This window comes from Gopherus flavomarginatus, chromosome 4 (assembly GCF_025201925.1).
Source record: "Gopherus flavomarginatus isolate rGopFla2 chromosome 4, rGopFla2.mat.asm, whole genome shotgun sequence".
Lineage (NCBI taxonomy): Eukaryota > Metazoa > Chordata > Testudines > Testudinidae > Gopherus > Gopherus flavomarginatus.
The window spans coordinates 58,528,785-58,541,904 of NC_066620.1; the positions used below are offsets into that span (position 1 = coordinate 58,528,785).

General features: G+C 45.3%; 1 protein-coding gene across 2 annotated transcripts in view; it reads left to right on the top strand.

The window, feature by feature from the left end:
- The window catches only part of GALNT14 (polypeptide N-acetylgalactosaminyltransferase 14), a 203,599-nt gene that overhangs the window by 143,770 nt on the left and 46,709 nt on the right, over positions 1-13,120 (top strand). For both annotated transcript variants that reach the window (XM_050948561.1, XM_050948562.1), the window contains exons 4-5: positions 7,809-7,876; positions 10,723-10,788. In XM_050948561.1, coding sequence (XP_050804518.1) covers positions 7,809-7,876; positions 10,723-10,788 — 134 coding nt within the window. The remainder of the gene's footprint in view (positions 1-7,808; positions 7,877-10,722; positions 10,789-13,120) is intronic.

Sequence of the window (13,120 nt, forward strand, 5' to 3'; positions counted from 1 at the left end):
TTTGTTCTTTACAAATCCATGCTGGCTATTCCCTATCACCTTACCACCTTCCAAGTGTTTGCAGATGATTTCTTTAATTACTTGCTCCATTATCTTCCCTGGCACAGAAGTTAAACCAACTGGTCTGTAATTTCCTGGGTTGTTTTTATTTCCCTTTTTATAGATGGGCACTATATTTGCCCTTTTCCAGTCTTCTGGAATCTCTCCCGTCTCCCATGACTTTCCAAATATAATAGCTAGAGGCTCAGATACCTCCTCTATTAACTCCTTGAGTATTCTAGGATGCATTTCATCAGGCCCTGGTGACTTGCAGGCATCTAACTTTTCTAAGTGATTTTTAACTTGCTCTTTTTTTATTTTATCTTCTAAACCTACCCCCTTCCCATAAGCATTCACTTTGTTAGACATTCCTTCAGACTTCTCAGTGAAGACTGAAACAAAGAAGTCATTAAGCATCTCTGCCATTTCCAAGTTTCCTGTTACTGTTTCTCCCTCCTCACTGAGCAGTGGGCACTGAGTTAGCTGGTGTAGGAGGCAGTACTTGGGGGAACTGTGTTATAATATTTTCTAGGGCTCAGTAGCGTAGCTAGGGGGGAGCAAGGGGAGCGGCTGCACATTTTCCAAAAGCTGCACCTTTCCACACAGCCAGCACTGGGCTCCGGACTTGGAGTCTGGAGCTGGGTTTTGAGTGTGGCCGCCGGCTTGCTCTTGGCTCCGGACTGCTCTCCTGCATCTCCAGCCCGGCTCGCTCGCTCTGGGGCTGCAGGCGGCGGCAGCTGGTTGCCTGGCTCTCCGGTGATGAGGAGGAGGAGGCTCCCGCCCGTCTGCAGCTGCCCGGTTCGCTAAACCGAGCCCCGCTTGGCACATGCCGCCCAGGCAGGGGTGAGGTCTGCTGAGAGGGGAAGGGGTGGCAGCGCAGCCCCCCAGCGCAGCAGGGGGAACGGGGGCTGAGGAGCAGCAGCCCTGTTGGCCCCCAGCAACCCCATGCAGAGCAAGGCGTCCACGCGGCAGGGAAGGCAAACACCTTCTGAGCCATCCTAGGTGAGCTCTCGCTCCTGGGCTGGTGATGCAGGAGGCCGAGACCTTCCCTCAGAGTCAGTATTGAACCAGCGCTGAAGCACGATGCTCAGGGGACACTGTGATGCCATCTCTCAGAGGAAGCTTAAAACCAATGTTCTGACCATGTGTGATCACTAAAGCGTCCATTTCCTCACTGCTTAACCCTCCTGTCCTGGACAGCATGGGTGATTGCATCCTGCTGACTCATCTTGCCCCTGCAGTTGTGACAGGAGGAGACATTTTTTTCACTTTATCACCTCTGTCACACCATTGTGGTGCAAATTGGCTGCCAAGTTCCACCCCAGAAGCAGCTGTATTTCAGGGTAGGATAAATGGTCTCTCTATCTGTACGGACGTATTCTGTAAAGCACAACGCATGAAGTGCATCAATGGCAAGTACTGGTATCCTGCTGGCATATAGCCAGGGCACCATGATACTGTGTTGCATTGTTTGCATCTTTAGTTGTGATGATGCCTCACTGCAGGACACTATTGTGTGTCCTGGGGCACAGTCATTATGTGACACCATCACAATGCACTACATTAACATGCAGCTCTTTAATGGCTCATGCTCATGGGACACAGGTCATTTACAACAGTAGAATCATAGGACTGGAAGGGACCTCAGGAGGTCTTCTAGTCCAGTCCCCTGCACTTGTGGCAGGACTAAGTATTACCTAGACTATCCCTGACAGGTGTTTGTCTAATCTTTATTAAAAATCTCCAGTGACGGTGATTCCACAGCCTTTCAAGGCAATTTATTCCAGTGCTTAACCACCCTGACAGTTAGGAAGTTTTTCCTAATATCCAACCTAAACTTCACTTGCTGCAATTTAAGCCCATTGCTTCTTGTCCTATCCTCAGAGGTTAAAAACAATTTTTCTCTCTCCTTGTAACAACCATTTATGTACTTGAAAAATGTTATCATGTCCCCTCTGTCTTCTCTTTTCCAGACTAAACGAGCCCAATTTTTTCAATCTTCCCTCACAGGTCATGTTTTCTAGATCTTGAATCATTTTTGTTGCTCTTCTCTGGACTTTCTCCCATTTGTCCACATCTTTCCTGAAATGTGATGCCCAGAACTGGACACAATACTCCAGCTGAGGCCTAATCAGCCTATTACTGTCCTGAGACCTACAGATGAAGTGGCAATCCAACTGTATGGAAGCAGGAGACATGCATTCAGTTCCCAGGTCTGACAGTGACTCCCTGGGTGACTTTGAGCAAGTCACTTAGTCTGACTGTGCCTCTGTTCTCCATCTATAGGTACATTTACATTGGAGCTGGAGGCGTCATGCCCAGTTGGACGAGACATACTGGTGCTAGCTTGGATCAAATTACAGTGCTAAAAATAGAAGTGTAACGGCATGAGCACCAGGAGGGTCTAGTCACCTGAGTGCCTGTCAAAGGTCTCAGGTGGGATCACACTCAAGATGGCTAGCACCACTGTGGCTCCATTTCTATTTTTAGCACACTAGCCTGATCAGCGCTAGCACGGGTGTGTCTACACAAGCTGGAAATTACACCTCCCTTTTCCAGTGTAAACATACCCTAAATCATGGGGATACTTCCTTTTGTCCACCCTCTGTAAACTCTTTGTACTCTGTATGTACAGCTTCTAGCACTGTGGGGCCCTGACTTCACGTGAGGCTTCTAGGCTCTACTGGATTTGTTATTAATAATAATTAATATGCCACCAAGAAATAAGGAAACCATTGGCTGGAAACCAAGCATACAGCACTACAGTAGGCACCTGTCACTTGGAAGTTAACATGGCTTCCAAGCTTTCAGTTTTCTCACATCAGGACATCCAAGGAGACCTTGACAGAACAGCACAAAAGCCACAATCTGGTGGGCAGAGCTCCTGGTGACTCTGAAGCCCAGCTAGTACCGGTGGAGGAGGTAGAGAAGGAAGGAAAAGGAGGGGAAGGGGGGATTTTTTTTTTTGATGGTCTCTCTTCAGCGGCGTCTTTTCTCTGCGAGCAGCAGCAGCCTGGGGAATGACTCTGCCGTAGCCGAGTCGCTGCTCTGCTGGGGGCAAAGGGTGACAATTACAGACTACTGTATTCTGAATCTAAAGTATATCAGTACTATACTGGATCTAAAGTATATCTAAGTATAATCTGAAGTTCTCCTGTGAAATACCGGCTGTGCAAACCCTTCCGTGGCTGGATCATTCTTGTGTTTTTATTTTAAGTACAAATAAATATGTATAACAAATGTAAAAGTATGTAATTAGTAATTTGATATGTTGGGTGGTGCCTTCTTTTATATGTTCACTCCCCCTGATGTTAGAGCCTGGCTATGCCACTGCCAGGGCTGATTGGTTGCACATGGAGGTGTAGGTTGGGGACAGAGGTTACACTGATCATCTTCACCCATTAACATGGCATAGACTGATTATGTTCTTCAAGGTGCTGGCCTCTCTCCATGGGCTGGTGTGGAGGAGATGGGGATGGGCTCATGGCCCCACCTCCCCTCTCCCCTTTCTGAGTCATTTGTTTCACAGACGGCGCAAGGGCTAAGCAGTCCCTTCTTGCGTTAGATGCTACCGCAGAGTGCTCTTGCATAGGCCAGCCTGTGGTGGGGATGCTTCTTGCCCGTATCTCTTTCCTCCTCCAGCACCAGAGCAGGACACAATCTGGCCCCTAGTCTCTCTTTATTTCCACTCAGTTTGGTTCCTTGGAATCTGCTCCCACTTCCCTCAGGATAAAAGGTAATTCCCTTGACATCCACAGAGTCACGCTGGGCAAAAACTGGTGTCAGTGACCAGGGATTCAGGCCTAACTTTCTTCTGCTGTCCTCCAGTTTTACTTCAGTGTAACTCCATTGGGCCTGATTCTCCCCTGTTCTGTCTCCCTAACACTGAGGACCAGCTGCAGCCAACACTTAGAGCAGCTTCCAGGCTGCTTTTAATTTTTAGCACTGATGCAGGGCCCTTAATGGACCCTACTCCAATGGAGGTTAGCCAGACTCATGTGGCGCGCCGCCCCTCCCTAGCCCCTGCTGCCCACAACGTGCTCCCTACTTGTGGAAGGGAGAGCACACCAGGCTTAAGGCTACTACTAGTTACCGTAGCATCTGAGCACTTCACAATCTTTAACGTATTGAACCTCACAACACCCCCATGAGGTAGGGCAGTGCGGTGTCCCCATTTTAACGCAGGGAGATCTGAGGCACAGAGAGGTCAAGTGATTTGTGCAAGATCACACAGGAGTCTGTGTCAAAGAAGGGACTTGAACCCAGGTCTCCGGCTAGAGCTCTAAGCACTGGGCCATCCTCCCTCTAGCCACGGTGGGGAATTTTCTGCTGGTGGCTTACAGCCAGTTCCCAGGTGGAGTGATAGTAAGGGGCAGATCTGAGAATACAACCCACTCCGTTGACTTCAGTCAAGTGACTCCCATGTTTTGCTGGTGTAAGTAAAAGCAGAACTAGCTCCACTCATGTTTCCCTCCTACCAGGTTAGGCAGCCCTGTGCTGCACTATTTTCCTCCCCACCCCATGCTCAGTTGTCTATTTGTTTATTTTGCTGACTCTTTTACAATTCTTCTTTTCCTGCTGATTCCCCGAAGTCTGGTTTCTAGGTGATCAGCGCCCATTAACTATTCCACCCAGTGTGCTGTTGCTCTCCTGTCTCTCTGTACTGATGCTCAGCTGCAGTAATTTGCTGAACTCAGCTCCTGCGTTTGGGCTTTTTCAGTATTTTTATGACAAGCCTATTAATAATAATAATTTTTAAAAAAAGATACTTAGGCGGGAAGAGAACGTGGAAATGGCTGCATGCAAAGTCTGGAGGGAGCAGGGGTGGCCAGACATTTTTGCTAATGCTCTGTGGCCGTGTTGGCGGCGGGCTTTTGAAACGGCTGTGTTGTCTAACCCCCTGGTATTAAAAAGGACAGCAGCCCTGGGGGCCTTGTCCGCATTAGTGCAGCTCTCACCTTTGCTGTCCCTGGAGGAGCTAGTGCAACAGAGTGGGTGGGAATGTTCCCCAGATAACCTTACTGTGCACCAGGGCTGCGATCAAGGCTTTAGTGTCACTCAAATGTCGCATTTACAGGCTCAGTCCTTAGCTTGTGCAAACTGGCATCCTTCCACTGAAGTCAGTGCAGCTACACTGGTTTACACCAGGCAAAGACCTGGCCGTACAAGGATTGAGACCAGCTCTGCTCTCACATTCACTGGTATATATCCAGACTAGCTCCCTTGAAACCAGTGGAGTTACTCTGGTTTTATACCCATGGTGCTTTCAGTGGAGTTAGTGTCAGAAATTGCAGAATTTAGCTCACTATGTGCAATTCAAAGGCAGGGCTGCCCAGAGGATTCAGGGGGCCTGGGGCAAAGCAATTTTGGAGGCCCCTTTCATAAAAAAAAAAAGTTGCAGTACTATAGAATACTATATTTCTTGTGGGGGCCTGGAGCAAATTGCCCCACTTGCCCCCCCCCCCGGGACAGCCATGTTGAAATGCCTGATCCTGTGCAGGGTTGAGTACCCCCAGCTCCCATTGATCTCAATGAGAGTTGAGGGTACTCAGCACCCCGCAGTATCAGACCCTCCATAAAGGACAAGGTGGGGTAAGGCATCACTTCCTCATACAATGTTGTGCTACCTAGGAGGGGGTGAACTTATTCTGAACCCACTTGAACACTGTAGGTTTGAACGTTCAGCTTGGACAGTTATCAGGTAGGAGAGACTGCAGCAAAGTGTAACAGACAAGATAGGAGCAGAGCAGAAAGGGACAGAGAGTAAAGAAATTATAGGGAGTGTGAAATAAAGGGAGTGGTGTGTGAGAGGGAGATTGTAATGAATACAGTGGGCCTGATATTTATCTCATTGTCAATTTCACCATACACAAACAGACCGACAGAAAAAATATTTCCATCGATAATTGAAATCTACAAATAGGCAAAGGAAGAAAACGCTGCTTGAGAACTTATTACACTTTGATTTAAGGATATTTACTTTGCATATGTTGACATGTGATGTTGACAATTTGTGTTTTAATGGTTATAAAGCCTGAACTTTTTGAATCTCAGTATCTACTGTTGTTTAATAATTATTGTCTAAGCCTTCCAGTAATGTCCCACAACTGTGAAAATTTAAATAGGTACAAATTAAAAATGCTTAAAACCCGTAATTTTGCATAACTGAAAATTTAAACTGATAATCTAAAAAGATGCTTACAAATAAACATCCATTTTATCCTCTCAAAATAAAAAAAGTAAATTCTGCCAAGCCTACTGTGGCACTCTGTACTTCAAAGCAGCACCCTGGAACCTGTATTCACCCCGTCATGTAACTATGATGTATTTCATACAAAGCTTGCCATATAAGTTAACATAGGAAACATATATCAAAATATGCATATCATTAGTGTGTGTGAAGTTATGGGATTTTGCTGCATGGTTGTTACTGAAATATGTTATAAGTTTGGGAATCGTCCATTGCTAGTTCTCCACTGACAACAAAGGAGGTGATCCAAAGGATTGAATGACCATTAATGCACAGGGGAGTTGTGAACAAAGGGATTTACAATTCTGTAAGAGAAGGACCACACAATGGGGATTGCTCAGCCCTGTGACTCAGCAAGGCATTCCAGGCATGCCTGGGCTAGCGTCTTTCCAGGGACATGGACAAAGAGTATAAAATAAGGGACAGTGGCATCGTGCTTTTACCTTTCTCCTCCCCCACCTACACTGGAAGCAACAAGAATGCTGGAAAGACAAAGACCTGAACTGAGGAGACTGGTCCCAGGCTTAAAGGGAAAGCCTGTGTGTTAAGGACTGTAACCTACCTTCAATATCCAACGGACCCCAAAATCTTTTTATTTACATATTATGATTGGGTTTTTTGTTATTATTTTCTCTAGAGTCTGGACTTTAACTATACCTTGACCAAGAAATTTGAACCTTGACAAAAAATAATTGGCTTACCCCTGTTCTGTACGAACAATCAATCCATCAGTGCCAGTGCCTCTTCAAAAAGTAAGCCTGACTCCTTTCCTATGGGCAGGTTTTTACACTAGTATAATTCCATTGATTTCACTGATTTATACTATTGTAAGCGAGGCGAGAATTAGGCCCTGCATTTCTAATGACAGAACATGTAGATGGTATAATTAAGAATAGATTGTAGCTTTCATTCCCATTTCACAATAACTATACTCCTGGAGGGGAGTTTAAACTATCACCTCTAGCTTCTTTTCTTTTATTAAACAAACCCGCTGTTATCTTCTCTGCAGCCTTTGAAACACAATCAGCTCACAGTAAAAAGAGGACTTTTCCTTCCATGCCTGTGAGGTTTGAAAAGATGGGTTTTTGACAGGTAATTTTGCTTTGTGTTGTTCCCATTGCCAGTAACCTAACATTCATTCTAGGGAAGGGGAAGGGATTTTAAGAGGTTGTACAGCCCCATGTGTAACTTAGCTTGCAATATGCATGTTGTTAAACATACATTTCCCCCGTTCCTATTGAGGTTAATGGCAAATCGCTTCCAGGCTTTGCATGGCTGGGCCAGAGAGGGGAATAGGAACTCTGCGTTCTTTAGAATAAGTAGATGTGACTTCAGGTATCTGATATGTGGGGACTGATTTCCTGTGCATTGCTTCACGGGGACGTCCATTATCTACCTTTGTACTGGAAACCTGGCCTATTTTTTGGTTCCTGTCAAAGGTCAGCTCCCACCTTTCCCCATCTCCTAACTTGTTTAGCTGCTCAGGTGCTATCATGGACTTTCTCTTTTCATTCCTCAGTGTTTTAAACCGCACCCCTGTGCACCTGGTCCACGAAATCATATTGGTGGATGACTTCAGCGATGACCGTAAGTGACTCTCCATATCTTAACCACCAGGAGACAGACTGCACACAAGGGCGCTGTGCTGGGTTGGGATGACAGAATAAGCAAAGGGATGGGGAGTACACAGCCCTATGTTGGGTGGTGGCAGTACGTGGGAGCTGTATTATCTTTCCCATATAGTCCCCTTTGCAATGAGCTTGGGATTCGAGGGTGTGGGGGTGGGCATGGATCTAGAGACAGATTCTTTAAGCTGGAAGAACTTTGTATATCTCATTTGCCTGTTTATGCTGTCTGTTTAATTTTTAGGCATTAACTCAGGATAGACAGTATAACGAGGCTGGTCAGCTTCATTTTCTGTTTATAGTCAGTTTCACTTTCTGGTTTCCATTCACTACAGGGCATTGGTTGAAAATCTGGCTAAAATTTAGGCTGTGTACTAGGAAGCTCTGAGAAAACCCAATGGCCAGTAGAGCCACATCCGCAAGTTGTCTTTGGCTTAAAAAAGCTCTAATTTAAACAAATAAACTTTGCCATGCAGAGTTTGCAGTAAAAGAGGATGGGAAATCCATTTTTCCAGCCTGTGAAAATTTTTGAGCTTTCAAAAAACAATTCCAAGCAGGATGTGTGAACAATTTCAAAAAAAATTTTTTTTTTTTAAATTTTGAAACAGGAAATTTATCATAAGTGACCCTTTCCCCTGAAACGTTTTGGTTTTGAAGAATCAGCATTTTCCAAGCCCCAAACCTTTCTTCGCAAAATTCCCATCCAGCTTCAGTTTGCAGCCCATATGTTGCCACACGATACTGGTGCATGAGACTCTGAAAGTCGCTGTCTAAAATCAGAAGTAAAACTGACTGGTCTGTTTTCATTTTCCATGCGTGAAAAGTATGTAAGTACAAAATCAATACAACTGTGTGAGAGTCTACTAGTTTTAATAATCTAAGGTGTTGTTAGGAAGGAAATTTTATTTTTAAAAAAAGATTTTGAACCACAGTTCACACTTCCCTTTCTACAAAGGGTGGGGTTGCAAATGCTGCATGAGAATTTCAAATTCCAAAAGAGAGGATCTGTTTTAATTGAAACCAAAATATCATTTCTGTTCACAGCAGGCCTTATTCTGATCCCACACCAGTTTTATACTTGTGGTGTTCTACTGTGCTGGATCTAATTCTCAGTTACACTGCTGTAAGTCCAGGACACCTTTTGATTTAAGTGGAGCTATTCTGGATTTGCACCATTGTACCTGAGAGGAGAATCTCACTTCAAAGGAATAACTCCTGATTTTCACTGGTGTAAGGGAGAGAGACTCAGATCTATTTAGTGACCATTTGTAGCATAGTGAGCCAGCTACAGCTGTGTCATGGAATGATGCTATAAATTACACATGGGACTTGATTCTTCCTCCATTACACCCATTTTACACAGGGCCACTCTGTTGAAGGATGTGGGCCAGATCTCAGCTGGTGTAAATAGGCATAGCTCCATTGACTTTAGTGGAATTACTCTGATTGACCCCAGCTGAGGATCAGGCCCAGTGGTGTTACACTGGTGTGACTGAGTGGAGAATCATGGCTGTAGAGTGAAGTGAATAAGAGAACAGGTTTAATTGGTACAATGAATGCTCATTGCATCACTTTAACTTGCACACCAAGGGGCTGCAAGGTGTAGCAGAAAAGCAACTAAAAGGAGGATGTAAAATACACTTATACCCATTTTCCAAGCAATTTACTCTCTACCTGCCAACACTCAAAGGCTATAAATAGGGCTAGTTGAAGTGCATATTTAGCACAAAGAGTCTGATTCTGATCTCACATTGGCATAAGAGCCTGATCCAAAGCCCACTGACGTCACTGGAAAGACTTCTGTTGAATTCAGTGAGTTTTGGATCAGATTCTATATCAAGAGCAACTACACTGAAATCAATGGAGTTACACTGATGTGAAACTATTGTGACTGAGATACGAACCAGGCCTGGAGCTTTTCAGTCTGCTGGAAGAGATGAGAATAGGTATGATGTTTGAAGGATAGAATAAACAAATGACAGTTATTTGGCTAAAAAATATAAGGCACTTAACTTCCTAAAAGCAGAAAGTTGTTGGGCTAGATCTTCATCTGCATCAGAGCTCCACATGGGACAAGACGGAGAGAGGAAGTAAAGGTGGCTGTCAGTCACCTTTGCATTCCCTTTAGTCCTTTAGGTATCAGATGTCACTTTGGTGCCTGCCTAACTTAGAGCAACCTCAGGGCTGCTCTACATTGCACCCAGCTGCAACAGGCCCCAAGTAGCCATTCTACAGCTGGGATTGTCAGAGTGCAGTAATGCTCCATTCATCCCTTCCTTTCACCTTCGCCATGCCCTTTAGGCCACCCAAGGGTTTTCTTGCCTCATGAGGGAACAGAGACAATGGGGGTGAGGTAATATCTTTTATCAGACCAATTTCTGTTGGTGAAAGAGACAAGCGTTTGAGTTACACAAAGCTCTTCTTCAGGTTTACTCATGTGGCTGGTTATCTAGATTTACACTAGTGTAAATGAGGTCAGAATCCAACCTAAGCCCTGATTCTCCTTGCCCACTGATTTTACATTGTAATTCTATTGGACCATATCCTCAGCCCTTGTAAATCCATCTAACTCCATTGAAATAAATGGACTGATTTACGCCAGCTAGGTAGCTCGCCCATTTACTTCAGCAGAGTCACTCGTGATTTACTCAGGTGTGTGATTAAAATCAAGCCCAATTTCTATCTGAGGTGCCACCCATGAAAAAAATAATCCTTCCTGCTCTTTTAATTATCCTGTGAGGCCCACGTCTGCTGAAAGTTATACCTTCAACACTGATGTGTTCTGTGCCTCTGTTTGTGTTTCCAAAGCTGATGACTGCCGTTTACTGGGCAAGTTACCCAAGGTGAAATGCTTGCGCAACAGGCAACGAGAAGGTAAGATCCTGTTGGTGAGGAAGCAGGTGGGTAGCGAGAGAGAAGGAAGTTCTTGGAGGTGGGAAGAGAGTTGGATGCCCAGTTGAGTTGGCAGGAGTGACTTGTGTCGGGGTGATGTGATCACAGGGAGGTCTGCAAATATCAGTGACTCTTGGCTCCGACGGGCAAGAGCACTAATAAAAAGAGATGTTCAGAAGGGCCAGGAATCAAAATGGATTCTCCCCCCCCCCCCACTCAAAGAGATTGGACCTATTAAGATATCCAATGAGGCTCAGCTGCAGCTTATTAGCCAGAAAATTAGAACAGGCAAAACAAAGCCCGGGGACTTCTTTTTAAAGCTGTTTGTTCTAATGAAACAGACGAGATCAGCTCCTGCTGCCTCCGTGGGAATTTAAAAAAAAATGTAAATTAATTATATTTTAAAGATTAAGAAGCTCTGTAAGGAGGATGAACGTATGCCTTGGGGGGCTATTGCTGGCGACCTCCGGGTACACTTTGCCATCCAGCCCCAGAATCTAAATGGCTATTTTCTAATGCCGCTTTACAGTATTTAAAAAAAAATAAAAAAAATCAAAGAATGTTTTTAGTGGCAAACCAAAGGCATGAGCTATAGAGATTTTGTGGAGTGGGGAGATAGGGAGGATGGGGAGTAGAGGAGGTTTATCTGAGTATTCTCCCACTTGGCTGGATTTGCTATGTTAGACTGGGGTGAATCTTGAGTGGCCTCTTTGATTTTAGAGAATTTCTCTGCATTGACACTGGTCTAAGTGAGTCACAATCTGGCCCTCTCTCTATATCTGTATCTGGATTTCTGTCTGTCTTTCTCCCAGCCAAACTGTGACACCCCACCACATGCACTCCACATACAGACATGCTCCTCCATGGCATCAGAGTGCCCTGACCCAGTGGAAATGGGTTCTGCTGTAGATGCTGGTATGTAGGGAGTCATGATTTGGGAACCCAGCCCAAACGGGTCACATCCACTTGTACACCACAGAGTTATACTCCATCGAGGCTCTTTGCACACCGCCTGTAGGCAGCTGGGGCAAGGGTGTGATGGAGATGGTAGGCCCCTAGCTAGATGACAGAGCCTGGAGCTGCCATAGAAGTTGTAGATTGCAGTCTAGGGGGATCCTCCATTCTCCAGTCCACAAGGGATATCCCTAGTAAACTGCATAGTCACTCAGGTTGCCCCAGGTTCCAGGATTTGGCCTTCTGTCTGTCTCTTGCTCTTGCTCTGACTCTTGGGGTATGTCTCACTCCCTTTCCTCCAGGTTCTTGTAACATAATTATCAATGGACTCCTTCTGCCTGTCCCTGCAATGCTGCTTCTTGCCTTTGTGATCTTCTATTTCCCAACGTCCCTCAGTTCCTTGTTGTCTCCTTTTGTCCCACCACCACTACCACCGACGGTACTATTCCAGCACCACCTCCATTCTTGTGTCCCCATTTAGTGCTCTCAGCTATCCTTGGTCAAGGTGCAGGTCCTTCCATTTGTGGAGGGTCCATCCATTTAGTTAATGCTGCTGCTAATTGGCAAATGGACAGTGTGCTGGAGGAATGAGCAGGGAGGAGCCATTTGACTGGTAGATATCACATACACAGAGACAGTGGAGAGATGTAACTGGTGGAAGGAGGGCTTCATGTTCATCTTTAGAGATCAAAAATTAACCAAACAATCCAACCCTAAATCTGCTTTTCTGAATAGTTCCCCGTGAACTATAGTATCACAGCTAGATATACCCACTGCATTTACCTGTCTCTTTCTCACATACACAAATATCCACCTCCTACGTCTGCCAACAGCCAGGTGGGGGTAAGTGCATTATAATGGACACAGCAGGCTTGTTGCTCCTCGGGACCAGCACTTGAGGTGTCCCCCTCCTTGATAAAAGATACGTTTCTGCTAAGCATCCTGAGCCGATGACCTTTGATGCCACAGAGGGCAAGACATCAGTGGGTCAGTAGATGGACCCAGCAGTGGGAAGTCAAGATGAATTTTAGGGATTAGAGAGAGAGACCTAATCATGGATTGACACTACAGTTACGGACAGTCCTCCGTCCCTACACCCAGCTTCCACGGATATAAGTGGGACCATCATTGGTGGATCCAGTGAATGTACATACCGAAACCACAGACTTACTAAGGAGACCCACTCACTTGTGGCGGAGGATGGATGGGGGTGGTTGTTGGTGGTGGTGTGATAAAATATTTCTTCAAATTCCCCTCTCCTTTGTCACTGCTGTTACAGACACATTCCAAGCTGAATTAAATTCGCATTAGATTATTGTATCTGTGGGGGTTACTGAAGCATTTTAAGTTTTGTTTTTCC